Genomic DNA, 26,306 nt, shown 5'->3' with positions numbered 1-26,306 from the left:
AGCATCACAATATTTGGCTGTGTGGCCAATCCGGTTACAGTTGAAGCAATTTCGTACATTAAAATTGTCTCTAAACTCAATGCTTTCGCATCCAATGTAGAGCCTTGATCTTTGTTGGATTATTTGTCGAGCGTTTTTGCTCATTCTGATGATAACATAATTCTTTTTGTAGCGTGATTTTGTTTTGATTTCATTATTTACTATGATATCAAAGTCTTCGCTTTGAGGGATGTTGTTCCTCATCTTTATTGTTTCCGCGTCTTCGAGCTGGTCGGTGGGTATCATGAGTGAGATCTGAGGTTTTAATTTGCTCAGTTCAGCAATTTCAACATTTTTATCCAGTTCAGCTGAGATGATGGCTTGATTAATCTTCGTTTTCAATTGTGAGTCGTTTGATAAAATACGTATATTATTTTGGTTGACAACCATTGAGTCAATGTTTGTTTCCTTATTTTGTCTCAGGTGAGTCTTTAATTTTTTACTTATTTCATCAATGTTATCTCCTGGAGTCAGAGGCTTAACCACATATGCTTTTAATGTTGCTGGTTTGGATGCCTTGTCTGCGTAAGACGGTCGAGTTTTGGTGGTAGACTCGTTGAGGGCATTATTGATTCGAGCCAGTAGATTACTCTCAGCGAGAGTTATCTTATCAGATGAGATTGTATTAATCACTACGTCGATATCACTTAGAACTTTGTCTAAATCCTTTTTCTTAGTTTTTGGGACCAATGAGGATATTGAGTTTTTGATTTTGTTTAGGAGGGAAACTGGATCACATTGAGTGTTGTCAGGTGAGTTACCCACGTGGTTGTTGCCTTCGCACATTGTTGGCTTTTTTTGAGAATTGGAGTTTTTTGATGGGAATTTTGGTGTTGATGGGTGCTGGTAGGGTGGGGGAAATGTTTAGCACATAAATAATTTAACACTAATTAATTAAAATGGGGTTTTAATTAACTTTTTTCAGGAGGTAATTTAAACGTGACCTGTGTTGTGTTGTGTTGTGAAGCAAAGAGCGCCCCTATTATCAAGCCGATTAACTATTTTTTAAGATACACTTCAGTTTCAAGCTACATCTGTTTTTTGCTCTTACCCTTTTCTTAGCTTGATTAGTCAATCTAGGTCATTTTTTGTTAAATCATTATCTATTTTGTATCTAATCAATATGCCACCGTCATCGTCAGAAAATGCATCACCTCCTGACTTTAGTAATCGAGCTCGTGCAACCTTTGCTTATCAGAAACTTTATTCCAACCGAAGTGGAATTAATGCAGTTTTCCTAGGTCCTCCTGGTTCTGGTAAAGGTACTCAGGCTCAACGTGTTAAATCAACTTATGGTGTTTGTCAATTAGCCACTGGTGATATGCTTCGAGCTGAAGTTGCCTCAGGGTCTGATCTTGGTAAATATGTTAAAAATATAATGGATTCTGGTAAATTAGTTGATGATGAACTGGTCGTTAAACTGATTGATGCCAATCTGGACAAAGCTGAATGCCGTAATGGATTCCTTTTAGATGGTTTTCCACGTACAGTTGTTCAAGCCGAAAAGGTAAAAACAATGACATTGATTTGACATACAACAAACCTACTTGTACACGTTAAGCAAAACAAGGATATACAAATGTTAATAATATTTACACAACTGTTTTTGAGGGATTTATAAAACTAATTGGCGAAGGTATTCATACCGAGTCGTTCGGTAGTCGCACCTGTTCATCTACTTCCAAGCGGCTACTTGTCATGGTCATAGAATAACAACCTTAGCGACAATTATTTCAACCTTTTGACTAAATGAGATGAAAAGTCATGAGATATCTATAGCTCACAATTTTTTATACCTTTCAAGTATACTATCTCAGTGAATCATTCAACTCACCTTATAATTTTTCTTTTTTTCTTTAGTTGGATACGCTTTTAGATAAACGAAATACTCAACTTGATTCCGTGATTGAATTCAAAGTTAACGAGGATTTATTGGTTCGTCGTATCTGTGGTCGTTTAATTCACCCTTCTAGTGGAAGAACCTACCACGAGGAATTTTATCCACCAAAAAAAGAAATGACTGATGATGTATGGTTTTCGAAGCATTTTTGATACTGATTCAGAGTTTTAATATTTTTATTTTTCAATTCATTTTGATACAGGTAACTGGCGAGCCTTTGGTTCGACGTTCAGATGACAATCCTGAGGCCTTAAGGAAACGATTGCAAACATATGACAGCTTAACTAAACCTTTGGTTTCTTACTATCAGAAAAAAGAAATTCACTCGGCGGTTGATGCAACTCTTAAACCTGATGAAGTTTTTAATCAAATTAAGTCTGCATTTGATAAATCTAAGATGAAGGACCAAGTTATTTTCATTTAGGATTATTGGCTCTCTAGAAAGGAAAACTCCTTTCCTTTGTTAAGTTTTCATTTACTTTCTGAATTGAACAAATGAATACAATTATTGGTTATAGTTTGATAGTAACATGGTCAGTACCATAAAAACTGATAAAATTTGCATCCTTTTCTTTACTATGCTGATTCCTGGTTTGTTTATTACTATTAATATTTTAAGTACAAATACAATGCAATTTAATATCAGATGTTTTTTTGTGAGATAAAAGTAAACTTTTCAAAATATTTGATATTTTCTTTCAATTATTCCTAAGGTGTAATTAAAACTGATATCTTTGAAATTATACAAAACCATTCTTTCGTCTAAACATGATCTGTCCATTTTTTCTTTCAAATATCGATTATTCAATCGAGAATCCAACTCTATAAGGTCTTTACAAAAATAAGGCAAAAACTTTGAATACGAGATAAACTGATTACAATCATTTCGTGCAATCTATTTTATTGTTAAAATATCAACCTACATTTTCACATCAAACACAACAAAAGCTAACTCATTGGAAACCTAAAAATTGGCATAATCTAATCACCTGTGGTTTACTTTCACTTGATTTGAATTTGATAACACATTGGACAATAAAAGATATAAAAATATCTAAATGGTGATAAAATGATAACAGAAGAAGGCACATAATGTCAATCAATTGTTTAATGTGTAGTTTAATATTTTGTTGTATGGTCAAGCATCGACTGAGTAGACGTTTATTTGTATTAGTGCATTAATTTCAAACCATAGCTTATCACCGACATGTATTCAACGAGTCAATACGAAATTTTACTGTATTTAATTTTAATTAATTGCTCTCTTGCGCTAACTTTTAACTATGACACTGAACATGCAATCATCTTCAAACCTCATGTCAGTCACAATGACGTTCATCATGACACAGATTATCAAGCCTTTGGATCATCCGTAGCAATGGTTAAATTGAACAAAACGACCAGGTAAAGTATTGAAATTTTAAATTTAGTCTATTCATTACAATCAAATTAACTTATCTAAAGGATCATCGTTGGAGCTCCAAAGGGTAAATCGCGCTTAATCAAAACACACCAGACTGGGTTAGCTTATTCGTGCAAAATCAACCAAGATGGGATCACAACAAGTTGTAAAGAGATCAGATTGAGTACACGATGTCAGTTGACAATAACCGAACCATTTCAGTTTATTTACTTCTAAATCACCATTGTTATTGATTTCATAGATCTTGGCAAATCATTCAAGACCAAACATTTATTTACATCTGGAATGAATCTTGGTTTAAATATAGCTGTTGGTGGACCAAACAATTTGCTAACCATTTGTGGTCATCTTCATAATCTTGCTAACCAACCATCTGGTATTTGCTTCCTTGTTTCGCCTTTGAATATGGATATAATCAAAGTTTTACTGCCCAAGTCTAAAAAATGTAACAAATAATAGTTAAATTGGGTTTTAGTTTGTATTCACGACTTACCTTAATATTTCTTCTCCAATTTTTCAGTATCAGGGTCTAATCAGCAGAAATTAATGGGCAAAGCAGTTCACGAAATGTTTGGTTTCTCATCAGCATTTACTCGAACGTCGAATCAGTTGATTTTTGGTGCTCCAGGTTATGATATTTTTAGAGGAGCCATATACACCGCATCTAATATCAATAAAATGTCACCAACTGCAAATATTTCGATAAATACAATAAACGAGATTGATCAAGACTCTTATTTTGGTTACTCTGTGACGACTGGAATCTTCTTCAAATCACAATCAGAATTGGCAGTTGTAGGAGCACCTCGAAGTCATGAATTGATAGGACAAGTAAATATTACACTAATATAATCTAGAAATCAAATTAACAATATAAATAAAAGTAAATTCAATGAGTGAAAGAAAAGAAGCTTTTAAAACAGTTTATACATTGCAAAGCCTAAAAAATTATCAGCCGTTAACTTGGCTGATGCTTACTAAAAGTTCAACTTTAGCTAACCCTTAAAAAGTACCTTCAGAAAATGACTTTTCCTATTTTTCTTCAATCTAATTTTTGTTTCTCTTTAATTTTGTATTAATGTGATTAATTTTTATTTTATCGAATTATTTGTCCATTTAGGTTTACATTGTTGAAATAAATCAAAACGATCTCAATGGGAATGTGATTCAGATCATCGAAGGACATCAGTTTGGCGAATATTTTGGTTGCTCAATTCTCTCTATTGACTTGAATAATAATGGTTATGATGATTTATTGGTTGGTGCACCACTTTACATGCCTGAGCACAACCCGAAAGGTGATTGTGGCCGAGTGTACATATACTCAAGCAACGGTGTTCATCTTGTCCAATCAGCAATAATCGAAGGAGATTCCATCTTTGGATCTAGATTTGGCTCCTCTTTGGCTTACATCGGAGATCTTGATGGAGATTCATTCAATGGTAAATATCACAGTAATATTGTCAAACAATCTATTTGTTTTCGTATCGAGCTTTCTTCTATGTGTAACTCATTACAAATCCGATTTTTCTTCAGATTTTGCGGTTGGGGCACCTCAAGAAAATGAAGGATCTGGATCTGTCTACATCTATTCTGCAAGATTAATCAAAACAAGTAAAAAATATTTACAGGTAATATCATAATCAAATAAATCTCAAGATGGCATCAATCTCTCATCTAGCCTAGTTCAAAAGTAAAAGTCGTCTCAAACTCTCAACTTGCATCAAAAACTATGTTCTGGAAAATTCTTGTATATTTTCATGAAAAGTCTGTCACTTAATCTTAAAATATCCATTTTTAGTGATCCTCTTATTAATGAATTGAAATCTTATCTTTTTTTTGCAGAAAATTGATTCCTCCAAATCTTTTGACTTGCTTGGTTTTGGTTCTAGCATTTATTCCGGAATAGATGTGGACAACGATAACTGCCCCGATCTTCTGGTTGGAAGCTACATGTCAGATGCAGCAGTTTTATTGAAATGTAGACGTAACCAGAAATTGATTCATACAACCTGAATGTGTGAAATTATTTATGTTACCAATTTTTGTAAATTATATCGTTAAATTTATCTCTCCTTTTAAATACATTTTATACTATTGACCATCACCATTTGTGTTTTAACCGGTAATAGTAAAATTATCATATTTTCAAAAAAAATAAGATTCCAATCGATTATTGAAGTGATAACATCGTACCGAGCATCTAAAGATGAGTCTTAATCAGTAAACACTTAACTGATTCGGATGTATTGAAGAATGTAATTGAAAGTTACAATCAAAAACAATCAAGTGCCTATCAACAGAAGAAGCTGTATTAGATGCTCGACCATTACCATCTTATAAAGGATAATTATTGAAGATTATTACCTAGCAATAGCCATTATTTAACCCTGTATCCTTTCAGTGACCATTACCATGTTTACAAGATATCTCAAAGATATGGAAATGATTAAATAATAATGAATGCCATTTGATTCTATGTCCTTTAACTGCCTTAACTGATCATCCCAAATCCAATTATTAATAGGCAAACCAATCGTCTACTAAATTCAACCAACCATTATTGGGTCAGTATAATGGGTTGATTGTTATTGCAAAGGTAACACTAAACCTTGACAGTGACCTTGTAAATAATTAATATTCAAATCCATCAATAATTATCCAAAGATAATTACATGATGATAATGGTACAGAGTTTATGCTCCATTCATGATTCTAGTAATGGTAGGATTGAGACAAGAGTTATTGATACTGCTCAAAATAATCACTGTTGTACCATCACTCCATGGCTGATAAAAGACATGATTGTTATCATCAAGTCCCGACTTTAATACATAGTCTTTGTTTCACCAACAATGTTAATTATTTTTGATTAAATTTATGGTAATTAAAATTGAATAGCAGCTTCTTTTCACAGCTCTATTAACACTTTTTTGTTTTTATTTGCCTAATTTCACTTATGCCTAGTATTTTGTTGAAAGGTATAGAGACTGGCTTTTCAATCAAAATGTAAATAAGATTGATCTTTAATTTAAATATGTAAATTATACTGGTCTACTGAATGGTCAATTTGTAATTAATGAAATGCATTTCCAATGTTACATGACTTGAATGAATGCAGTCGATGATTTTTAATTTTATATTATATCTTACACAACAATTGGGATTATCAAGTCTCTTAGATTCCTAGATTTGGGACATTTTGACCAAAGCTTATCAAATGATTTGGGATTGCGTGAGATTAATCATTAGCAAGCTTGGTAACCATTGAAGTTATGATAACTTAATCAAATGCATTTGATACGAGTTGAAACAGTCCGAGTCTTTCAAAGCGCACAAGAGTTTCAATTATCAAATGGTAATAATGGATCTCGTTCATTGATCATCTGGGAACTTTCAAAATCTTTGCTTGAGACTGTGATTTAAATCGTTACTGTTATGCCTAATTAACTGCTTAGCCTCATTAAATAAAGTCCATTCAATAGCCGCAGTCGAGAAATTATTTAAAACCTTGAAAATCCTGAATGATCTTTGATAATTTTTAAATCTGTACAAATCAGACAAAGAACAGTCAGCTAAAAGTGATTATACAAAAACTGTAATGTGTTTTAGTCATCAGCTAACAAGTCGAGAAATCGATCAATCCCAATGAAATGAAGACAATTAAACAACCTTTTTGATAAAATTTGACACAATTAGCTTAACGAGGAACAATTTATTGGTAATTGACAACTCAAACCAGCGACTCAGTTCAGTAATGGTAGTCAATGTTATCTGTCAAAAAAATATTCAATCTCGAGGTCAGGGTTGAGAGTAGCTTATGTTGTTCCATGGATCACTGATAATCAATGTAACAATTATGGTTAGGTTGAACTGATGATTGTAATTGTAATAATAGGCTTTGATATATTACAAATACAAAGTATTAAAACATTAATTTTTTATTGTGCGATAATGGCTGAATAAGCTGAAAAAAGAGGGAGCAACGAGCAAGAGCAAAAAGACGAGTCGTTTTGATTGAAAGATTTTGCTATAAAAGAACAGTTTGATCCTTCAATTATGCTTTATTTACTGTATATTAGTTGATTGATATTCATTTGGAAATTATTATTATTATTTGTGGATCAACTTGGATACTGGAAATAATTTAAGTGCATCGGAAAAATGCCAAAAACCGGATTAGAACACGACAATCTTTACCAAAAGTAAGTTAATGGACATTGAAAATTGTGTTTGTATCAATTTTTACTCGTATTACCTTTTCGTCTTTATTTTGGTTTATTTTGTGTTTGCATTTCTTGTTCTTTGAACTAATCTAGTAGATTAGTCTTATGAAAATTCTTGCTGATATGTATTTCTGATTGTTGACAATGAAAAATCCTGGTTCCGATACTGTGTAGGCAACTTTACGCTCCAGATGGTTTTATCAAATTATCAGTAATTTGACTAGATAATTTTGCTTAATGACCATCACAATAGTCGACCATAACGTTGATTTTGATCGTGTTACATAAATATTTTCAATTCAACTTGTTATGCTTTTGTTTTTTTTGTTGTAGCTAAAAGTTTTCTACTCCAGTCTGATAGTTACTCAAGCGTTGATTCAACATTGGAAATTGTAATCTTTTGGTTGTTTTGGTTTGTTTGTTTTGATTTCGTTAAATATTCAGTATTTCAATATCCAAAGACTATTTTCATTAACATGTACTGTTAAACTATGCATTACGTTATTGTATACTTCCATTAATTTTCACCCAAACTTTCCAGTGAACATCTATTTTCCTTACGAAAATATCATTCTATTTACTTATAACTTTTGTCTCTTTTGCTTTGACAATGTTTAGGTATGAAAGAGATGCGACTGGATGGAAGGTTTTAAGGAATGGTTTCGTTCATGAATCGGATAAAATAGAAAAGGCCGTTAAATTAGTTGGCAAAGATGGACTGTTAAGATATGATCAAAGTAAAATCCGTGTCACTCTATTTGGCTTAGGACGTATTGGAACTGTTTGGATTGAAAGAATCCTTAGGAATCCAAGACTTCAATTGGTTTACTGTGTTGAACCTTGTGTAGAACGTGCCAATTACTTTGAATACATGTATAATTTGAAAGATGTTAAAATGATTCATCCAAATAGTCAAGATGAAGTCTTCAGTGACCCTGATGTAGATGCTGTTATTATTGGTACTCCGACTTCATCTCATGAATATCTTGTACTCAAATCAATCAACTCTGGCAAAGCAGTTATGTGTGAGAAACCATTGGCTGACAAACTAGAATCAGTGGATAAAATTTTTAAACTAGCCATCCAAAGAAATTTACCCTTTCTGACTGCTATGAACCGTCGATTTGACCCTTCTTTCAGGTCGATTAGGAAACGTGTGAAAAAGGGTGAAATTGGAAAAGTACACATTATAAAGACTACTCATCGTGATCACCCCGGTCATCCTGCTTCTTATCTGAAAGGCTCGGCTGGAATATTCTTGGACTCAGCCATTCACGATATTGACTTGGTGTGCTGGGTTATTGGTGAATATCCTGTTACCGTTATTGCTTCTGGATCAGCTTTTGATGAAGAGATTGGAGCGATGGGTGATTACGATACTGTTGTTATTGTTCTGAAGTTTCCTTCTGGAGCAATGGGCACCATTGATGTAACTAGATCCTCAGCATATGGTTATGATGAGAGATTAGAGGTTTTTGGCTCTTTAGGAATGTTGACTGGACCTTCAGTTAGGCCTACTTACGTTACTTTGGACTCTGAGTCTGGATCAACTACTGTTCCATACCATTATAACCACATTTCACGATTTGCGGAATCTTATACCAATGAGCTGGAACATTTTGTTGATTGTATAAAAGGTAAATTACAAAGTTAATTTAAATGAAATGCTTTTTCGTTGAATAACCGATTTTTATAATTTCAACAGGCTTGAAAGAAGTTGAAGTAAAACCAATGGAAGTCATGGCGGCAACTAAAATAGCTCAAGCGTGTAAGGAATCAGCTCGGACTGGAAGACCTATTGAATTAACATGGAAAGAAAGTTGGAGTTATTCTAGAAACAATGAAGAATAATATTCCGTAGAATCATTTTAAAAGCTCAATTGTAATCATAACTGCAAACGATTAAAAATATAAACGCTTCTATTATTTTTCTACATTCTTGTAGAATTGATAGTTCTGGAGCCTTTTTTTCTTATTGAAAATCTCATTGGATCTATTTTACCCAAAATTTACCCATTCTCTCCATTGTTTAAATAAAGAAATCAAAGAAATTTAGGAAAAAGCGATTGAAACTATTAAAAAATTAGCACACTAAAATTAAACTTTCAGCTATGATATGTAAACTTGTAAACTTACTTGTTGATGAATTTCACGATTTTACGGTATTTATTTCGAATTCTGTGACAATCAAAAACTGTTCCTCCATAGAAAACAAATGTTGAAATAAAAGTTCAATAACTTGAGTTCCGATTATTGTTTTGTAATAATTTTTTAGCAGACACTTTTTTATCAAATCACCATCTTATGTTGAAAATTCAATGATGATATGCAAACAGGTTCTCTTCAAAAATCATTGGTTCCAAACTTTTGAGCTGATTAGTCTCTGTTTTCGGAGTTTGGTATTGAAATTACACATAACCGAAAGCGTATCAGGTTCAAGAGTTTTTTCTTAACAAAAAGCACTGACATCAATCACCAAAAAACAGTCGATTTACACAGTAATTTTATCACAGCATCAAAAAGTATACTGGTCTCAAACATTTGAACTTCAGTGTAACTAATGGCCCAAAAACAAGAATAGAAGGTGAAATTGTAGGAGAAGACTTTATTGTAATAAAAGATATAGAGACTCAAATCTGCACAATAAAGTAGAATAAATCAAAGGCACCAATTAAAACAGATGTTTTTCGTGATTGAAATTGATGAAAAATATTAAAAGGGTTTGTAAGAAGAGTTGTTAAAAATTCATTAGGTTACTCTTATAGATCATTTTAAGAGATGAGTTATCAATGCATTTCGCCTATATTGAAAATGCAAACATGGAAAACAATTAAAACATAATTAACAGCACCAATCTATGGGAAAATATCTTTTTAATTGTATTTGGGTAAATCATTAAATATATTGCCAATAATTAAGTCACAGCACAATTTATGATTTTACTGACTTTGCATTTGAATTTGGTTTCAGTCAAAGTTGGCGCTTTTACTGAATGTTTACACTTTTATTGACATTTATATTTTTTGTTGCTGATTTGAAAACTGGTTGAATTTTCTTAAAGTTAATGGATTGTCTTCATGGTTAATTGGAATTATTTTGATGTGAATTGTTTCATTTTGTGGGTTGTAAATCATCTGTGATCTGCCGATGATGCCAAACGAAAGGTGTATGGTTAATCCAAAAAAATGAGACACATTTTGTTTCTGCCTTCTTGTCTAAGAAAGCGAGCTCGATTAATTGTCAAGTTTTCACTTTACCTTTTGGTTGCTATTGCCATATTGGAAGTAATTTATTTCCTGTTCGTGAATCTTTTCACTGGTCGTGATGTTAACATAAACTTGACCGCTGGACCTGTTTATGAACCATTCAAATTGATTGATCCGGAAGACGCAGAAACAATTGTCATTAGCAATACTCAATCCAAAAGCATCGAGACGATAAAAGATTGTAACCATTATAATTGCTTCGACGTCTATCTTTGCAATCCTGATGATGGTATTTTAAAGGCATACCTTTACCCAGTTAAAAAATACCAAGATAGTGAAGGAGTCTACATATCTGGCAATTTTACTGAAGAGTTCTATCAGCTGACTGAAGCTGTTTTTGATAGTCCATATTTTGTTAATGATCCAAACTTAGCTTGCATTTTTATTCCTACTATCGACACTTTGAAGCAGCATAATTTGCGATTAGAAGAGACTTCAAAGGTTTTTGCATCGTTATCACATTGGAATGGTGATGGTAAAAATCATCTCATCTTTAATTTCCTTCCAGGGTCATTTCCTGATTATAACAGACGGTTAGATGTTGCAATTGGAAGAGCTATGCTTACCTCGGGTGGTTTCGATAGTTGGTCATTCCGTCCTCAATTCGATGTATCAGTTCCTGTGTTCAGTCCTTTATCTAACCAATATATTATTCGCTCAAAAGAAGACGAAGACAAGTTAGTGGTGGAACAAAGACATTGGCTTGTCATGTCACCTCAAAACGATCTCATAAACCCTATTGCCAAGAAAATGTTTTCTCAAATGGATAGTGATATTTCTGATAAAGTGATTGTATTGGAATCTCGGTGTGACTCTCTGGTCAATTTTTCTACATGGAGATGTAATAGTCAAAGAAACTTAAAACTTCATTATCCTGAAGTTTTAACTCAATCTGATTTTTGTTTGATCATGAAAACTGCATTTTTAGGGTCGCCTTTACTCAGTGATGCTTTGATGATGGGATGTATTCCAGTAATCCTGATGGACAACTATGTGCTACCTTTTCAAGATAAAATTGACTGGCGAAGTATATCAGTGCAGATTTCTGAGAATGCTATGGATCGTGTAATCGATATTTTAGGAAACATATCTATTAATCGTATTCTCGAAATGAGAGAACAAGGACTGTACATTTGGAGGAGATATTTCAGTAGCATAAAGTCTATTGTATCTTCAACATTATCCGTGATCAATGAGAGACTATTTCCTCAATCAGTCATTTCAAGATTTGAATGGAATCGACCAAAAATTGCCTCTCATCTGAAACCATTGTCCTTAATTAATCCTAAATTGTCATCCAGACCCTATCAAGGTTTCACAGCTGTCATTCTAACATATGACAGAGTTGAAAGTTTATTTCAAGTTATGCATCGAGTGGTTCAAGCTCAAAGCTGTGTTAAGGTTTTAGTTATATGGAATAATCAAGAAAAAGAACCTCCTCAACCTAGTGAATGGCCTAAAATTAGTGTTCCGCTCAAGATCATCAAAACCAAACAGAATAAACTCAGCAATCGTTTCTATCCCTACAAAGATATAGAGACTGAAGCTATTCTCGCTATTGACGACGACATCATAATGTTAACACCAGATGAACTTGAATTTGGGTTTCAGGTTTGGAGAGAATTTGCTGATCGAATTGTAGGTTTCCCTTCTCGAGTTCATCGATGGAATAATTTCACCAAGCAATATCGGTATGAATCTGAATGGACCAATGATATTTCTATGGTTCTTACCGGAGCAGCCTTTTATCATAAGGTGAGTTAATTTCAAAGTTAACTTCCTTTGTATTTGTATTTTAATGTTGTTCTTATTTTCTTCTATTTAATTTTTCTATAGTATTACAATTATTTGTATACATTTGAGATGCCAAAAAAGATCAAAGAACAAGTAGATAATCAAATGAATTGTGAGGACATCGCCATGAATTTTCTTGTTTCTAATGTGACTGGGAAAGCACCAATTAAAGTCGCGCCAAGGAAAAAATTTCGTTGCCCTGAATGTGTTAATGGAGGAATGTTATCTAAAGATGTACTCCATCATTTAAACGCTCGTTCAAAATGTATCAATGAGTTCACAGCAATATACGGTCGAATGCCATGTGAAACTATTGAATTTAGAGCAGATCCAGTTCTATTTAAAGACAATCTTCCCGAGAAATTGAAAAAATTTCACCATATTGGCAACTTATGAGTTTAAATACGAGATTAATCAAATCAGACCAACTGCATTTTCATTTTTTTAATAACTTTTTTACTAAATAAATCATGTTACCATCTTTTACTTGAATGTCAACAAACTTTTTCTAGTCAAATTGCTTTATCTATGCATATATTAATAATATAATAATTAATTTCTTGAATCACTATCTAATTCATCGAAATGTCAATGATCTGACTGCAAAGCTTCATATTTTTTTGTCTTGGGCGATTATTAACATTTTTAAATAAGTTGCCATCTTATATTGCTGAATGTTGACATCGGTATAACCTGAAATTTTGAAAGATTGTAATTTAAAATCATTAAAATAGATATTGTAAATAAAAATGTAACCATTTAATTATTTTGAATCATTACACTCTCATGATCACAGAATTTAAGCGGCATCAGCTCCATCTATTACTGAATCAACTAACAGAATGTTTTTTTTGAATCACATGTTACTACGGTTTTCAAACATCGTTTAAACTGTTAGAACCTATTAAAATTGAATTAACATCTACTCTAATAACTGTATTAACCGCTGATTAAATATTCATTATGCCACCCATCAGATGTATGGTGACAAATATTTCATGGAGCGTTGGCAGAGGTAAAAATTGATAGATATTTGTAATAAGATTTATAATAATCTAATGCTTCTCTTGTAGCCCAGCTTCGTGAATATTTCTCTCGCTTTGGTCCTTTACATGAAGTATCAATTAAATTTGTAAGTTATTACATTTTATTGTTTATACACTAGATTTCAATTTATTCATTTATTTCCTTTTGATTTTTAAATGTGCTCAGAATAAGGAAACTGGATTATCTGAAAAATATGGTTTTATCACTTTCAGTGATAAACAATCTTTTGTTTCTGCTGCCAATTATCCAAATGACCATTTTCTTGAAGGATCTCTGGTTTGTCATTTTTTGTTATTATCATTCAATATTTTACTGATTTTGTTCATCTTTTTTTACAGATGAGGATAAAGCCTGCGAGAGAATCTTAATTGGAAATGATGCATTAAATTATCTATCTATGTAGCTGCTAATTAGGTGATATTAAGGATTAATTTGCAAGTTGTAGTTTCTTAATAAAAGTGAATCGCTCTTCGATACGTAATTTTGGGCTCATTCTAATTCTTTTCATAATTGGCCGTAATCTTTCTAATTTACCAATCGATTAAAACGTCTCGAAAAAGGATATTTATCTATAATTCTAATTTATCGATGTATTATTCCAAGTTAACCCAAAATAATTCACCATTCAATGCGTTATCCTTGATTTTAAAGTATGCCAAGAATCAAGTGCAAAATGAATCTAAATCGAGTGATAAGTTAAAATATCAGACAATATGGACTAATTACCAGTCAAGTTAGATTGTCGAGCAATAGGATGACCTCACCCGTCTATGATTAAGAAACCTATTTCATTTAAACATATGTTTTGAAGATAATGAAAATAACAAGCAATGTTTATGCCCTGACCAGTGGTAAGATAAGCAAAGGCTTCGGGGTGACGATTCCAAAGTCTGCAGATCGAGCCCGGTCAGGGTGAAAAAATCGAATCACAAAACAAAAATCAAATCTTGAATTTAAAAACTAGTTAGTTAGTTAGCTAAAAAATTAGTTATTAAACCAAGTAAACTCTTCAACTCAGGTTGAAAACCAACGCAAGTTGGTGGGTTTCTCCCGCAAGGGTGACCCATTTTTTGTCCAATTTGGGTTCAATATTGTACTTTCTTTTTTAATGAGATTTGTAAATTGACTAAGTTATCGGTTTATTAATTAATAATCAAATCCTTTCATTTGCACATATGTTTTGAACATAATGAAAATAACAAGCAATACTTTTACCCTGACCAGTGGTAAGATAAGCAAAGGCTAGGGGTGACGACCTCTAAGTCTGCGGATCGAACCCGGTCAGGGTGCAAATCAAACTGAACTAAAACAAAACAAACCACAAAACAAAAACAAAAACAATTCTTGAATTTAAAAACACTCGTTATTAAACCAAGTAAAACCTTCAACTCAAGTTGAAAACCAACGCAAGTTGGTGGGTTTCACCCGCAAGGGTGGCCCATTTTTTGCCCAATATTGTGTACTATCTTTTATAACGGTTTTATATCTTTTATTTGTCAATTGACTTATTAAGTTATTGGTTTCTTAATTATGGTCGATATGAAAGTGAACTTTAAATGTTATGGATGGCCATGTGTCGTGATAAGTCGAGTCACTTTTGAGATTCCGAGCTAATCTCTAATACTTATTCAGATTGCTAAAAGTAATCACTTTAATAAATTGTTAGTTGGAATAGTTTTTCGTCCAATTTCACTTTCATTTCAATAAAGGTTCAAGTTTTAAGTTGAATTTAGCTAATATTGCATTGCTTGATAAAAAAGTTTTTATTGATCATGATGTTGAGTTGAAAATATCAACTTGAAATGTTATTATTGTACGATCACATTTTTATTTGCTATTTTTTTATCAGCGAAACAAAAAAACTCTTAATTAAAACAGTAGTTACTTCAAAGCAAAGAGCTGAGAGCCTCAACTGCAAACAATCGCTCATATGTTTATCACGTGATTTTTACTTTTTACGCTGTTTTTTGTACTTGTTTTCAACAGCAGTTTTAACAATCAGGATTTCAAATGGCCTGGAGAGAAGCTGCAACGCTGATAGTAGCTGCTAGATCGGCTAATACAAGCCTTAAGTCTTCGATTGGACCTGTGTTAAAGAATACGTCTTCAGCAGTTGATAAAAAAGCCTATGGTGATGACCGTTCAACCAAGATTCATGCTGATTATGGCGTTCTCATGGCAAAAAGAAGTAACCGATCATCATTTATGGCTTCAACTTATGTGTTTCCAGGAGGTGTAGTTGATCCTTCGGATTACTCTTCTAAATGGTGGTCATTGTTTGATAAATTAGGATACCAAAAGGATAACCTAATCAAGACCATGAGTTCAAGAGTATGTGCACCACGTCCGCCGATGATTACCCATCCTATTTCTAGTAATCATAATGATGGACTTATTCCAGATATTGCTTTAAGAATCACTGCTATCAGAGAAGCTTTCGAAGAAACTGGTCAGCTAATCTAGTTAATTAACTCTTAGTATTAATCTTTGACGATTAAATTGTTTTACTAGTGGTTCCATTCTTTTCGCAATTTTAGGTTTACTTATCCTGGTTGACCCTCAATCCAAACCTGAAGAGAGTCCCAAAACATTACTTGATGATAATTTTAATGAGGAATTGCTGGACTGGAGGTCCAGAATAAGGCAGAATGGTGAAGCTTTCATTGAAATGTGTCACCGTTTTAAAAAGATACCCAACATTTGGTCTCTTTACGAGTGGTGGAACTGGGCAACTCCTAAACTAGAAGGTCCGAAACGATTCGATACTATGTTTTACATTCATTTTGCAGATTATCAATCTAAAGTTATCCTTGATAACACCGAGGTAACCAATTTCAAAGTAAGTGACAAACTGAGAAATAACAAAATTTTCAATGCAACAATCTAATATCAACATAATATTTCTTTGCAGTGGGCTACTCCTAGAGAAATTTTGCAAGAATTTGCTGAGAAAAAGATCATTCTTGCTCCACCTCAGGTCTTCGAACTAGGTCGAATCGCTAATTTTGACAATTTAACTGATTTGCAAAAATTTTCCGCAGATCGTGAGAAACAAAGTGTTGAAAAGTGGCTTCCAGTATTAATAAAGCACCCTAAAGGTCGAGAGGTTTACTTGCCTGGTGATATCCTCTACCCTGATGACCCTGAAACTGATCTAGAATTGATAAATGATCAAAATGAAAGTGAATTAATGAATTCAGGGGTAACAATTAATCGCATTAGAAGTCATGAAAACTCTTTCACTTATATCTCTAATTATAAAACTTACGGACACTTGAAGCCGATTTTTATCACATAATATTGTGATATTTGGTACAAATTTGTTCATTTTTGTTTGATTAATTTGGTATACATTGTATATTAACGAAAAGTTGATGCTAGTCAACTGCAATTATTAATATATTTTTAATAATGTTAATGTAATTTAAAAATATAAAATGTAACGAATTTTACAATTTCCAATTTTATAATACCGATACAATGATTTCATTGTTCCTATTCCATGGAAATAAATTTCAATAATTATATTCCAATGGCCAAGTGGCCCAGTTAAAGATTTATGGTTGAACGTTAATACATTCATTCGGTATTCGTCTGTTCAAATCTTTCCCTCATTATCATCCAAACTGATGAAGAAAAATAAAGTTCAACATCAAAGGAGCGGTAATTTTAGATAATTAAAACAAATCAATAGGATTAGTCAACTAAGTCGATCCGCTTTAACATACAAATCTTGAAACAGTTATGCTTCTTTGATTATCAGAATATAAAACTGAAGCATTTAAGTCTTTAAATATCCTTATTAATTTGTTTCACTTTTCAAATTGAACACAATTAACGGCAGCAAAACGAATAAGCAAATAAAATGAATTAGATTAAAGCAAGCTGTTATTTTATCTCTCAGCCATTCATTCGATTATCTTTCGGCTAGCTTTAGCATTTGCTTTATATCAAAGGTTTCGATTAAATTCTGAAATTCGAATGTTAAAAATCCAATCGAAAGCAGATAAGCTGTTAGGATAATTTAAGTTCTGAGTTTGAAGCTTGAACTTCAAGCTTTGAAGTAATTATTCATTCAGTCTTTTGACTTAAGCCATTCACAGGTACAGCTGGCTGGCTAAATAGATTGCACTTGCTAGCTAGAAGACTAGTTTGTAAACTTGACATCTTCACATCATTTTTACATACTGTTCATTTTTAAATTTTATTTTGTATTTTGTATTTTTAAATTGTGTTAATTTATCTGATTTTCATCATCAGGCATTTAATTTATCAACTTTATGAATGCCTTGTACTGAAAGAAATGTCAAGCTTGCCTACAGCTGAGAGGTGATTTGATTACCTCTCAGCTTTCATCTTTTTTGAAATATCTTAAAATTGACTTCCAAAGTTGGCCGATTAAGTATCTGCTGTTAAGTTTTTTTAATCATTTGTAACAATCATCTGGTCATATTTGCTCTTTCCATCACTATCTTCATCTAATTATTTATTTAGTCCGATAATTAACTGAAACTTGCCAGCTTATCTTCCTCATCTATACATTGTGATTATCAAAATCCTTGGTGTTTTGCATAAATGTAAGTATACCTTATTTGATACATATAGTCACCTATTGCAATTTTCTGTACTGATTCTCTATGATTTTCTCTATTTTACATGTTTAGATCTCTAGCGTGAGCCATTTGATCAATCCATTTCTAAACCTTCATTGAAAATATTTTTAAGCAACAGCTATTGGAACAAAGATGAAGATAAACGAGAAAACATTGATCAGATATAGCACCAGTAATATGGTACCTGCTGATATAGAGGGTTATCTGTATAAAAGGGGCGAGGTTAATCGTAATTTTCAAAAAAGATGGTGTATATTGAAAGGTAATTGTTTATTTTACTTCGAAAAAAAGAATGACAAAGAGCCTCTTGGTTGTATCTTATTGGAAGGATCTCGAATCGATATTGATGATAGTGAAGTAGATTTATTTGCCTTCAAATTGGTTTTCTCGGGTCATGATTGTCGAGACTATATTTTTGCTACCGATAACTCTGAAAGTCAGGAGAAATGGATGAAAGCTCTTTCTCAGGCATCCTATTCATACCTTAAAATGGTCGTGGCTGAATTACAGAGACAGCTTGATGAGATCAACTTGGCAGAAAGGAGAAGAATCAACGAGAATGAAGATGGCAATCATGATCGTCCACAAAGAGCTAATCCTTTCAATTCGTCTCGCGAAGATCTCATCGATTTAGAGGAAACAAATTCATCTAATCAGGGTAAAACGCAACTCTTTTCAAGAAGACCGTTTATCGAAATCCATCAATATTATGGTTTACAATTTAGAAGCTATTTTAATTCGATGAAAGAGAAACAGGAACAAAATTCTCATACGAATAAAATTCCACAGCCGAAAGTTGATCTTTTATCTTGAAAGGATTGTCAACCGATAAGTAAATTAAACTTTGTATCACTTTTCTTTTGATATTCCTGATCAACTATCACATCCTTTCATTCATGTTGATTCATCTTGAACCTACTTACAATTTATGCCCTCAATCATTCAAACAATCAACTCATCTTCCAATATTTCCTCTTTTGAAACAATTTTGTTTAATCAAGTTGTTATTCAATCTCTTGAATCTTTCCATAATTGTTATTGAAAAATTGATAATAAATTATACGATATCATTTATGATACATTCAATTCAATGTAAATTTATTTAGAGTTTTTCAGCTTCTTTACAAGGGATCTTTTGAGTGCTGCTGCCTTGTCTCTAAACGATCTTTTATGCTTTTGGATAATTTTCGGTTTAATCATAGCGAAGGCTTTATTCTTCCTTTTCTCTTTCTCATTTTTACTTGCAAAAGGATTCATCTTGGGCTTTCGACCGCCAAACTTTTCTCGATCTTCTCGGCCCTCCATAATGGTAGACAATCGACTCTCTTTGTTGTTTCTTGGTTTTTTATACAATCTTTCGATATCATTAATAGAAACAGTTTCTTTCTTTTTCAAAGCTGCTTCAGCTAGCATACGATCATCATTTTTCTGGAAACGTTTGGGCTTACTTGCTTTAATTTGCTTTGCTAATTGAGCAGCTTTAATCTTTTCAATTTCCTTGCCGCTTAAAATTCTAGTCGTTGAGATATGACTCGCTTTTTCTTTAGCTTCTTGAGCTGTCAAATTTTTCTTTTTGCCTCCTTCATTATCTTCCTCATCCTCGCTGGTTTCAATTTCAATATCACCTTCGTCATCACTCACATCGATCCATCCATCGGAGTCATCATCTTTATTATCAATTTCATCTGAATCATCTTCCTCTCCAGATGAATTTAAACATTCTGCACCTGGAACAAAATCTTTAGCATCCAACTCTCCATATAGTTTAGCTCTGAACTCTTGACTTGCCTCCGTAGGTTTACCTCGATCTTTCTTTTTCAAAAGTTCCGGATTAACAGTGCGATATAACTGGATAAGCGATTTAGCAGCCATGGACACGTTTTTATTTTTGTAAGATTTATAGTCGGTTAAATCTTGAAGAAGATCTTCATCCATTGCTAAAGGACAACGCGAGCAAATTTCTCTGATGGAATTTAATCCAACACACATACATTCAGAAGAGTTACGTTCAGTGATGAAATTATTGGCAATTCCTTTCACAACTGGAAATATTATCTCAGGTGGAACTAATTCGTGGGCCGATTGTGCAGTGTAGAGTAAAATTTTAGTAACTTCTCTCTGATGTGGTTGTAAGTACCTTTGAAGGTAAGGATAAAAATTGAACACAAAAAGTTGATGAAGGCCTACTAGTCGAGAAATTAAATTCATCGTCATTAATTTGATTTCAAATCGATGATTCACTTTCTCCAGCAATTGGAATAATTTTTCAGCCATTCCCTGAGGATCATAAATTAGATGGATAGCAGAAAAATTGAAAGACACAGGCTTATTACTTTTTTTTGACTTTTTCACCACTCTTTTAGTTTTGTCGAGCATTTTTTTCCTTTTACGTGTGCTTTTGTTGACTCTATTTGCTAAAGACAGTTCTTTTATTACATTGCCGTTGGTTTCGCCATCCGAATCTGAATCACTATTATCTGAATCATCGTCTTTATTTTCTTCTTCGGTACCGAGGAAAAATTTTTGAGCAGCAACAAGCATCTAAATTAAAAGAAAACAAGGTTAGTATGTTGAAAAGAAAAATATGAATTATGCTTACTTTAGCGTGCTTTGAGAAACAACAGTTTGCAATAACATTAACACACTTAGCATCCTTCCAGATATTTTTATGATACAGTTCGATCAATGTGTCCAACGATGCTTTAGCTACGGTCAAGTTGTTATCTTTGATAGAGGTAAATAAAACATTTTGCAAAGCCTGTAAAGTAAAATAAAGGTTTAGAAATCAGTTTTGCCATGCAACAAATTTTTATGCTCTCACTTACCGAATTTTGTTTCATGTCATGATGTTTACTATTCATATTTTTTATATCTGTAACAATATAAGTTTTTATGAAATCTCGGAGTTGCTTATTTTGATGTCTGAAAAGGTCGATAAAGTGAGGTAACAGATCCGCTGGGGAAAGTAAAGATTTGTTTCTCAATAAAATTAAAGCCTTGCAAATAGTCTGTAAAAGAGAAATGAATTAGCAGTGATAGAACCAAGATTTTTCAATGAAAAACATACGACTCGGACATCTGGATGTAACAATCCACCATAATTTTTCAAAATATTTATCAAATCATTTGGAAAATCTTTCAAGCTATCAAGATAGCAATGGCTAACTTGAGCTATAAACAAAACCAAATCAACAAAATTTTTCTCGTATAAGGCTGGATTGAACTGGAAAACTTGAAGAAGGGCCTTAAAATGATTAAATTGTTGAAAAAACTGAAAAAAATAATACATAAAATTAAAAAATGGGTATAAACAAAAAGTAAAAAGTAGTGTAAAAGGGTAAACAAACCTCTTCTTTATAAGAAGCTGGATCTCTTTTAATCAAATTCTGTAATTGTGGTAAATTTGTTGGTAATTGATTGTTAGTTCGCCGTCCCATTTTTGTTCGATAATTAATTTATCATTTACAATTAATAACTTAACAAAAAATAACAAAACAAATGAGTAGATGTTGAATTTAAAAAACGAGATTTACCACATGCCAACAAAATTAGTTTGCAACTTCACTCAAAGATGGCTCTGAAAAATAACAATGAATAAAGCGCAGAGTTTAAAGTCAGCAAATTGCTGACTACAATTGTTTACATTTATTTAATCTTTGATTGTTACATAACATCAACATTTTATGAAAAAATTCAAACGTCTAGTAAATTTCAAATTCATGCGAATTCCTTATTAAATTACCTTGTTCAATTTAAACTAAAGTATCGGTACTGTTAACAACAATAATAAATAACTGTTTGACAAGTTTTGTTGATTCGTTTGGTTGACCTACTCTCAACTGCTTCCAACTTTCAACCTGTAATCTGGTTAAGTTCATTTTATTTTGGTAGTACGTCTGAATATGTTAATAACTTGTACATCAAATTATCATTACCTTGTGATTTTCAGATCATCGTTTTTATTATAATTCTTATTCATTATTTTTTCAATTTTAATTAACTCAGTCATAAATGGACTATAAATTCATTGTTACCACTTCTATCAATCTTTCATTTTGATTCATCTTTTCTTTTACCTTTTTGAATCAGTTTTATTCGTCATCATCATTTCTTTTGTCCTATTTACCTAATTTTGGCTCAAAAATTCATTCATCTCTATTTGATTAACAAGCATCTGTGATTTTCTTAAACAGCTTCAAATGTCAACTACTCCATGGAAAGAAGCATCAACTCTTATCATAGTTGCCAGAGCTTCATTAACTCAAAAGATTGGCCATGATTTGGGTCAAAATTTGGTTGTATCCAGTCGTGTCTTGCCCAATGATGAGAAATTAAAGTCCCGAAAGAAACAAATATCTACCGATTACAGGATACTCATGGTTAAACGAAGCAATCTTTCCTCTTTTATGGCCTCAGCCTATGTTTTTCCTGGTGGTCATGTTGAGCTATCAGATTATTCATCAAAATGGTGGAATCTTTTCGAAAGATTAGGATTCAAGCGAGAAAATCTTACACGTGAAATTGAATCTCGAGTTTCCGGACCTCGCCCGTCTATGATTCAGAAGCCTAACATTTTACTAGATGTTGATAATGAAACTCAAATTGGAAATCTTCTCATTCCAGATATTGCTTTAAGAATTGCCGCTATTCGTGAAACGTTTGAAGAAACAGGTATATAACCATATAAAACATGTAACACAAGATTTTTGTCCATTGTTCCTCAATATTTTCCTTTTCCAAGTATTTTAAAGTCCAAAATAAGGAAAAATGTCGACACTTAACTTCATTGTTGATCAGTCTAAATTTAACTTGCACTACCATCTTCCACTTAATTGAGGGAGCTTTTAGCTCAATCATCCTTGCTAAAGTATTTTTGCCTAATATTAACTAACACCTTCATTTATCAACCTGTATTTCTATCCCCTCACTTTATTCACTCACTCCTGTACTACTCACTACCATCTTGAAATAGTAGCTAATAATTCCCCTTCATCATTAACTCATAACAAAATGAATTCAGCTAAGTGTTACAAGTAAGTAACCATGCTACATGATTTCATTCAAAAATGTTTTACAAAAATTGTTTTAACTTGATATTTCCCTTTATTTGTCTAGCAATCAGTGTATAGTTATAGCATTTCCTTTCAATTTTTTCATTATTTCTCACAAATTAATATTTTGATTCTTGTATTTGCAGGTGTAGCATTATTGATCAGTCCAAATGGCGGTAATAAACAGGAAAATGAGATTGGCAACACTCTGAACAATGAAGATTTGGTTAAATGGCGACAAAAAGTGAGAGAAAATGGTTCGGCCTTTCTCGATCTGTGTAATCAACTCAATCAAGTGCCCAATATTTGGTCTCTCTATGAATGGTGGGATTGGCTTACTCCTATTTCAGTTGGACATAAGAGATTTGACACCATGTTTTACCTTTGTTGCTTGGACAAACAGCCCAAAGTTGTCCTTGATAATACCGAAGTTACCAATTTGAAGGTGATTTATGCTAAATCTTTGCAATTTAAAAATTACATTAAATCTGGCTATTTTTTAATGTAGGAGTTTAATTGCTTCAATAAGTTGACAGTTTTTTTTTGTTAAATTATTGTTGGTAAATTGAAAAAGAAATTTTCAAACATTCTAATCAGTTTTTTCTTTCTTTTCCAGTGGTGTACACCTTCTGATATAATTGATGAACACACGAATGAAGGTGTTTTTCTTGCTCCACCGCAATTTTATGAGCTGTCCCGGTTGAAAAATTTGAATAAATTTGATGAAGTTGAAAGATTTGCTAAACAAAGAGAAATTCTTGGAATTGAACGATGGATGCCTGTCATTTCAACCTATTCCGATGGCGCAATATCACTTCTACCAGGAGATGATGCTTATCCTACAAAGCCAGACATTATTGGTCTTAAACCTGTTCCAGATTATCCACAAACATTGGCCCAAATGAGATCTCAAGTTGTGAATTTAAATAGAATTGAGTTGAGAGGTCCAGTTTGTACTTGTTTATGCAATTGTAAACTTACTTGTGGTCATCTTAGTCCCATTTCCAATCCATCAATGGCACCTGTCTATTCTAAGCTTTGAGACAAGTTTATTTTAATTTCTTGTTTATGTTTTGGAAAAAAATATGCTCAAGAAAAGCTGTTTTATGTATTCACGATGGCAAGTTTCAGTCAAACTAGTTCACCCTAAGAACTTGTCATTTCAAATGTGAATAGAAAGAAAATAGAAGAGACAATTTAATTCAATATGCAATAAAATCAAATTTTATCATTTTTATTCAATTTGATTTTTTATTCTAAAAGCTAAATATCTGAAGGTCCAATTTCCAAAATACCAAATTCAGTCCAGTTTAGTCTAGTAGACGCATACGCAGATCTTTTGATCTGCGTCTCCTGGTTTTAGCATAACACAAGTTGATCTGTTTAAAAAACGTAATACACAAATAGAGAGATTATTTCAACGGATTGTCTCTAAACAATTCAACTAAAACACTTGTATTTACTTACTCAGTCAAAGCGCTCAGCTTGATGCAAACACAGTCACCAGAATCGCAATTGCCTGGTTCACAACAGCTACCAACTCCAGACTTTTCGGATTTATCAACCTTACTAAAAGATGGCCATTGTGATAGACAATCAAAATAGATATTAGCTAATTAATTATAGCTTTCCTTGGTCTTTTCATTATTCAGCAAAAATATTTGAACACTGAAAAATTTATCGAAGCTATTTTTGCAATACAATCTTATAATAAAAGGTAGTACAAGGATATTATTGGCTATTGGTAATGATTCAAGTTATGAATGATATAAATCAAGAAATCCAGATGATAATAAATTCAAATGACTTGCTCTAAACAACTAATATTCAATTGATTCAATTCAATTCCCTCCATAGAAAAATGTAGCTAACAAAACTATTTCAGATCGTCTAAACTACTCGAGCTAAATATTCCAATAAACTCATCTCTTCAAGATTAGAGCAACAAGAAGCATCTGTTAACTAAAACTTGTTTCTTACTGTTGATCACAACAAAATGAGAATAAATTGATCATTAACAATCAAAGAGTCTCTCTAACTGAATTTACTCACGATTACATCTATCTTATCAATTACCATGTAGAACACGATAACAATGAAAATGTGAATCATTAAACAAATGTAAAATGTACATGTTCAATAATGTCAAAACTTACGTGGTCGGTCCACAGGGTTTGATTATCAAGCATTTGCTTGCAGAAGCAGGGCAGCAATCAGTCGATTCTTGGCCATCGTTTGATTTCTGTTGTAGTTGAGCGAAATGAAAAATATAAATTAATGGAAAGAAGTTAGACTTGATTTGTTAAGCTCATACTTTAACATCAACCAGTTGAAGGCAGTAAGGCATGATTGTTAAACAGGATTGAACAGTAAATCGTATTCTTTGATCAACTAAAAGGTCACAACAAGAATCAATATATGCAATCGTGAATCGTTCGGACAGTTTTTATAATGGCCATAAGTTGACAAATTTCTGTGAGAAAAATTTAGTTTCGTGTGCAATTAAAGGTTTATTCAAAGTCCAAAATACTTGAGATAAAGGCCAATTAATGTTCATTATCAGTTAATCGCGATCTTGAAATACATGGAATCTCAATTTATTTTTGTAAAAAAGATATGCTTATTGTGCTATTTACCCGTTCATTTAATCACAAAATTATATCTTACATTTACTGAGAAGATGAACATTTTCTAGTAATAAATTATAAGAATTGTGATCAATCAATAGAGAATCACTGATTTACAAATGACTTGATCACTTTCCAGGTCTCTATAAATAACTAATCTTGATTAATCTGATTCATCAAGCACACTTATGTAGTTTTACTTCATGTACTTGTACCTAACTTATACTTGAAACTAAAAAACTGAATCAACCGAATGAATTTATCAACCTTTTCCTTAATTTTGCAATCAAATTTGAATCATCCAAATGATATTATGATCA

General features: G+C 32.4%; 9 protein-coding genes and 2 long non-coding RNA genes across 12 annotated transcripts; 8 read left to right on the top strand and 3 right to left on the bottom strand.

Moving 5' to 3' along the window:
• The first annotated feature begins 1,068 nt into the window (after window positions 1-1,068).
• On the top strand, window positions 1,069-2,706 carry Ak2 (Adenylate kinase 2). The gene is made up of 3 exons (XM_015927951.3): window positions 1,069-1,546; window positions 1,900-2,067; window positions 2,142-2,706. The coding sequence occupies exons 1-3, from the start codon at window positions 1,163-1,165 to the stop codon at window positions 2,361-2,363; spliced, it is 774 nt and encodes a 257-aa protein (XP_015783437.1). The 5' UTR covers window positions 1,069-1,162; the 3' UTR covers window positions 2,364-2,706.
• A 358-nt stretch (window positions 2,707-3,064) lies between these two features.
• On the top strand, window positions 3,065-5,523 carry LOC107361452 (integrin alpha-4). The gene is made up of 7 exons (XM_015928283.3): window positions 3,065-3,343; window positions 3,404-3,534; window positions 3,604-3,807; window positions 3,883-4,193; window positions 4,483-4,804; window positions 4,899-4,993; window positions 5,208-5,523. The coding sequence occupies exons 1-7, from the start codon at window positions 3,147-3,149 to the stop codon at window positions 5,376-5,378; spliced, it is 1,431 nt and encodes a 476-aa protein (XP_015783769.2). The 5' UTR covers window positions 3,065-3,146; the 3' UTR covers window positions 5,379-5,523.
• On the bottom strand, window positions 3,540-3,998 carry LOC107361453 (uncharacterized). Its single transcript, XR_001568519.2, has 2 exons — window positions 3,856-3,998; window positions 3,540-3,798 (listed from the first exon to the last, which is right to left on the bottom strand). It is a non-coding gene; the product is annotated as an uncharacterized LOC107361453 (long non-coding RNA).
• Window positions 5,524-7,166: 1,643 nt separating the features above from the next.
• Window positions 7,167-9,570, top strand: LOC107361463 (uncharacterized). Of its 2 annotated transcripts, none has more exons than XM_015928299.3 (3): window positions 7,167-7,567; window positions 8,207-9,225; window positions 9,294-9,570. In XM_015928299.3, the coding sequence occupies exons 1-3, from the start codon at window positions 7,527-7,529 to the stop codon at window positions 9,437-9,439; spliced, it is 1,206 nt and encodes a 401-aa protein (XP_015783785.2). In that variant the 5' UTR covers window positions 7,167-7,526; the 3' UTR covers window positions 9,440-9,570. The 2 variants fall into 2 exon arrangements, with proteins under 2 accessions (XP_015783785.2, XP_089122385.1); XM_089266259.1 differs by lacking the exon at window positions 7,167-7,567 and adding an exon at window positions 7,933-8,066.
• A 1,038-nt stretch (window positions 9,571-10,608) lies between these two features.
• On the top strand, window positions 10,609-13,213 carry sotv (exostosin glycosyltransferase sotv). Its single transcript, XM_015928227.3, has 2 exons — window positions 10,609-12,609; window positions 12,691-13,213. Exons 1-2 carry the CDS (start codon window positions 10,774-10,776, stop codon window positions 13,042-13,044), a joined length of 2,190 nt encoding a protein of 729 aa, XP_015783713.2. The 5' UTR covers window positions 10,609-10,773; the 3' UTR covers window positions 13,045-13,213.
• Window positions 13,214-13,525: 312 nt separating this feature from the next.
• On the top strand, window positions 13,526-14,176 carry LOC107360990 (uncharacterized). Its single transcript, XM_015927709.3, has 4 exons — window positions 13,526-13,663; window positions 13,722-13,780; window positions 13,861-13,971; window positions 14,034-14,176. The coding sequence occupies exons 1-4, from the start codon at window positions 13,612-13,614 to the stop codon at window positions 14,061-14,063; spliced, it is 252 nt and encodes an 83-aa protein (XP_015783195.1). The 5' UTR covers window positions 13,526-13,611; the 3' UTR covers window positions 14,064-14,176.
• A 1,465-nt stretch (window positions 14,177-15,641) lies between these two features.
• LOC107360959 (acyl-coenzyme A diphosphatase NUDT19) lies at window positions 15,642-17,249 on the top strand. Its single transcript, XM_015927678.3, has 3 exons — window positions 15,642-16,144; window positions 16,233-16,534; window positions 16,607-17,249. Exons 1-3 carry the CDS (start codon window positions 15,706-15,708, stop codon window positions 16,991-16,993), a joined length of 1,128 nt encoding a protein of 375 aa, XP_015783164.2. The 5' UTR covers window positions 15,642-15,705; the 3' UTR covers window positions 16,994-17,249.
• An 880-nt stretch (window positions 17,250-18,129) lies between these two features.
• On the top strand, window positions 18,130-19,405 carry LOC107360944 (sesquipedalian-1). Its single transcript, XM_015927666.3, has 2 exons — window positions 18,130-18,272; window positions 18,360-19,405. Exon 2 carries the CDS (start codon window positions 18,441-18,443, stop codon window positions 19,119-19,121), a length of 681 nt encoding a protein of 226 aa, XP_015783152.3. The 5' UTR covers window positions 18,130-18,272; window positions 18,360-18,440; the 3' UTR covers window positions 19,122-19,405.
• Window positions 19,379-21,830, bottom strand: Mys45A (SDA1 domain containing protein Mys45A). The gene is made up of 5 exons (XM_015928161.3): window positions 21,656-21,830; window positions 21,376-21,579; window positions 21,134-21,316; window positions 20,908-21,066; window positions 19,379-20,849 (listed from the first exon to the last, which is right to left on the bottom strand). The coding sequence occupies exons 1-5, from the start codon at window positions 21,743-21,745 to the stop codon at window positions 19,407-19,409; spliced, it is 2,079 nt and encodes a 692-aa protein (XP_015783647.1). The 5' UTR covers window positions 21,746-21,830; the 3' UTR covers window positions 19,379-19,406.
• A 48-nt stretch (window positions 21,831-21,878) lies between these two features.
• On the top strand, window positions 21,879-24,596 carry LOC107361388 (acyl-coenzyme A diphosphatase NUDT19). The gene is made up of 3 exons (XM_025160656.2): window positions 21,879-22,979; window positions 23,506-23,804; window positions 23,976-24,596. Exons 1-3 carry the CDS (start codon window positions 22,508-22,510, stop codon window positions 24,399-24,401), a joined length of 1,197 nt encoding a protein of 398 aa, XP_025016424.2. The 5' UTR covers window positions 21,879-22,507; the 3' UTR covers window positions 24,402-24,596.
• On the bottom strand, window positions 24,561-25,769 carry LOC149094617 (uncharacterized). Its single transcript, XR_016197933.1, has 4 exons — window positions 25,674-25,769; window positions 25,516-25,601; window positions 24,827-24,928; window positions 24,561-24,738 (listed from the first exon to the last, which is right to left on the bottom strand). It is a non-coding gene; the product is annotated as an uncharacterized LOC149094617 (long non-coding RNA).
• Window positions 25,770-26,306: the final 537 nt, after the last annotated feature.

The sequence above is a fragment of the Tetranychus urticae genome, chromosome 1, assembly GCF_039701765.1.
Source record: "Tetranychus urticae isolate SD_2017Ah chromosome 1, NJAU_TeUrti_SD_1.0, whole genome shotgun sequence".
In the NCBI taxonomy this organism is placed as follows: Eukaryota; Metazoa; Arthropoda; class Arachnida; order Trombidiformes; family Tetranychidae; genus Tetranychus; species Tetranychus urticae.
This window is presented reverse-complemented; position numbering and strand designations above follow the sequence as displayed.

Bases quoted from the DNA above. Each gene is read 5' to 3' on its own strand.
- Mys45A (XM_015928161.3), bottom strand. From the start codon at position 21,745: ATGGGACGGCGAACTAACAATCAATTACCAACAAATTTACCACAATTA. The intron at 21,580-21,655 runs GTTTGTTTACCC...TATTTTTTTCAG, and splicing joins CAGCTTCTTATAAAGAAGAG to TTTTTTCAACAATTTAATCA. The intron at 20,850-20,907 runs GTAAGCATAATT...CTTTTAATTTAG, and splicing joins GTTTCTCAAAGCACGCTAAA to ATGCTTGTTGCTGCTCAAAA.
- LOC107361388 (XM_025160656.2), top strand. From the start codon at position 22,508: ATGTCAACTACTCCATGGAAAGAAGCATCAACTCTTATCATAGTTGCC. The intron at 22,980-23,505 runs GTATATAACCAT...TTGTATTTGCAG, and splicing joins TGAAACGTTTGAAGAAACAG to GTGTAGCATTATTGATCAGT. The intron at 23,805-23,975 runs GTGATTTATGCT...TTTCTTTTCCAG, and splicing joins CCGAAGTTACCAATTTGAAG to TGGTGTACACCTTCTGATAT.
- LOC107361463 (XM_015928299.3), top strand. From the start codon at position 7,527: ATGCCAAAAACCGGATTAGAACACGACAATCTTTACCAAAA. The intron at 7,568-8,206 runs GTAAGTTAATGG...GACAATGTTTAG, and splicing joins CACGACAATCTTTACCAAAA to GTATGAAAGAGATGCGACTG. The intron at 9,226-9,293 runs GTAAATTACAAA...TAATTTCAACAG, and splicing joins TTTTGTTGATTGTATAAAAG to GCTTGAAAGAAGTTGAAGTA.
- LOC107360990 (XM_015927709.3), top strand. From the start codon at position 13,612: ATGCCACCCATCAGATGTATGGTGACAAATATTTCATGGAGCGTTGGC. The intron at 13,781-13,860 runs GTAAGTTATTAC...AAATGTGCTCAG, and splicing joins ATGAAGTATCAATTAAATTT to AATAAGGAAACTGGATTATC. The intron at 13,972-14,033 runs GTTTGTCATTTT...CTTTTTTTACAG, and splicing joins ATTTTCTTGAAGGATCTCTG to ATGAGGATAAAGCCTGCGAG.
- LOC107360959 (XM_015927678.3), top strand. From the start codon at position 15,706: ATGGCCTGGAGAGAAGCTGCAACGCTGATAGTAGCTGCTAGATCGGCT. The intron at 16,145-16,232 runs GTCAGCTAATCT...TCGCAATTTTAG, and splicing joins AGAAGCTTTCGAAGAAACTG to GTTTACTTATCCTGGTTGAC. The intron at 16,535-16,606 runs GTAAGTGACAAA...ATTTCTTTGCAG, and splicing joins CCGAGGTAACCAATTTCAAA to TGGGCTACTCCTAGAGAAAT.
- sotv (XM_015928227.3), top strand. From the start codon at position 10,774: ATGAGACACATTTTGTTTCTGCCTTCTTGTCTAAGAAAGCGAGCTCGA. The intron at 12,610-12,690 runs GTGAGTTAATTT...ATTTTTCTATAG, and splicing joins GAGCAGCCTTTTATCATAAG to TATTACAATTATTTGTATAC.
- LOC107361452 (XM_015928283.3), top strand. From the start codon at position 3,147: ATGTATTCAACGAGTCAATACGAAATTTTACTGTATTTAATTTTAATT. The intron at 3,344-3,403 runs GTAAAGTATTGA...ACTTATCTAAAG, and splicing joins AAATTGAACAAAACGACCAG to GATCATCGTTGGAGCTCCAA. The intron at 4,194-4,482 runs GTAAATATTACA...TTGTCCATTTAG, and splicing joins GTCATGAATTGATAGGACAA to GTTTACATTGTTGAAATAAA.
- LOC107360944 (XM_015927666.3), top strand. From the start codon at position 18,441: ATGAAGATAAACGAGAAAACATTGATCAGATATAGCACCAGTAATATG.
- Ak2 (XM_015927951.3), top strand. From the start codon at position 1,163: ATGCCACCGTCATCGTCAGAAAATGCATCACCTCCTGACTTTAGTAAT. The intron at 1,547-1,899 runs GTAAAAACAATG...TTTTTTCTTTAG, and splicing joins CAGTTGTTCAAGCCGAAAAG to TTGGATACGCTTTTAGATAA. The intron at 2,068-2,141 runs GTATGGTTTTCG...ATTTTGATACAG, and splicing joins AAAAAGAAATGACTGATGAT to GTAACTGGCGAGCCTTTGGT.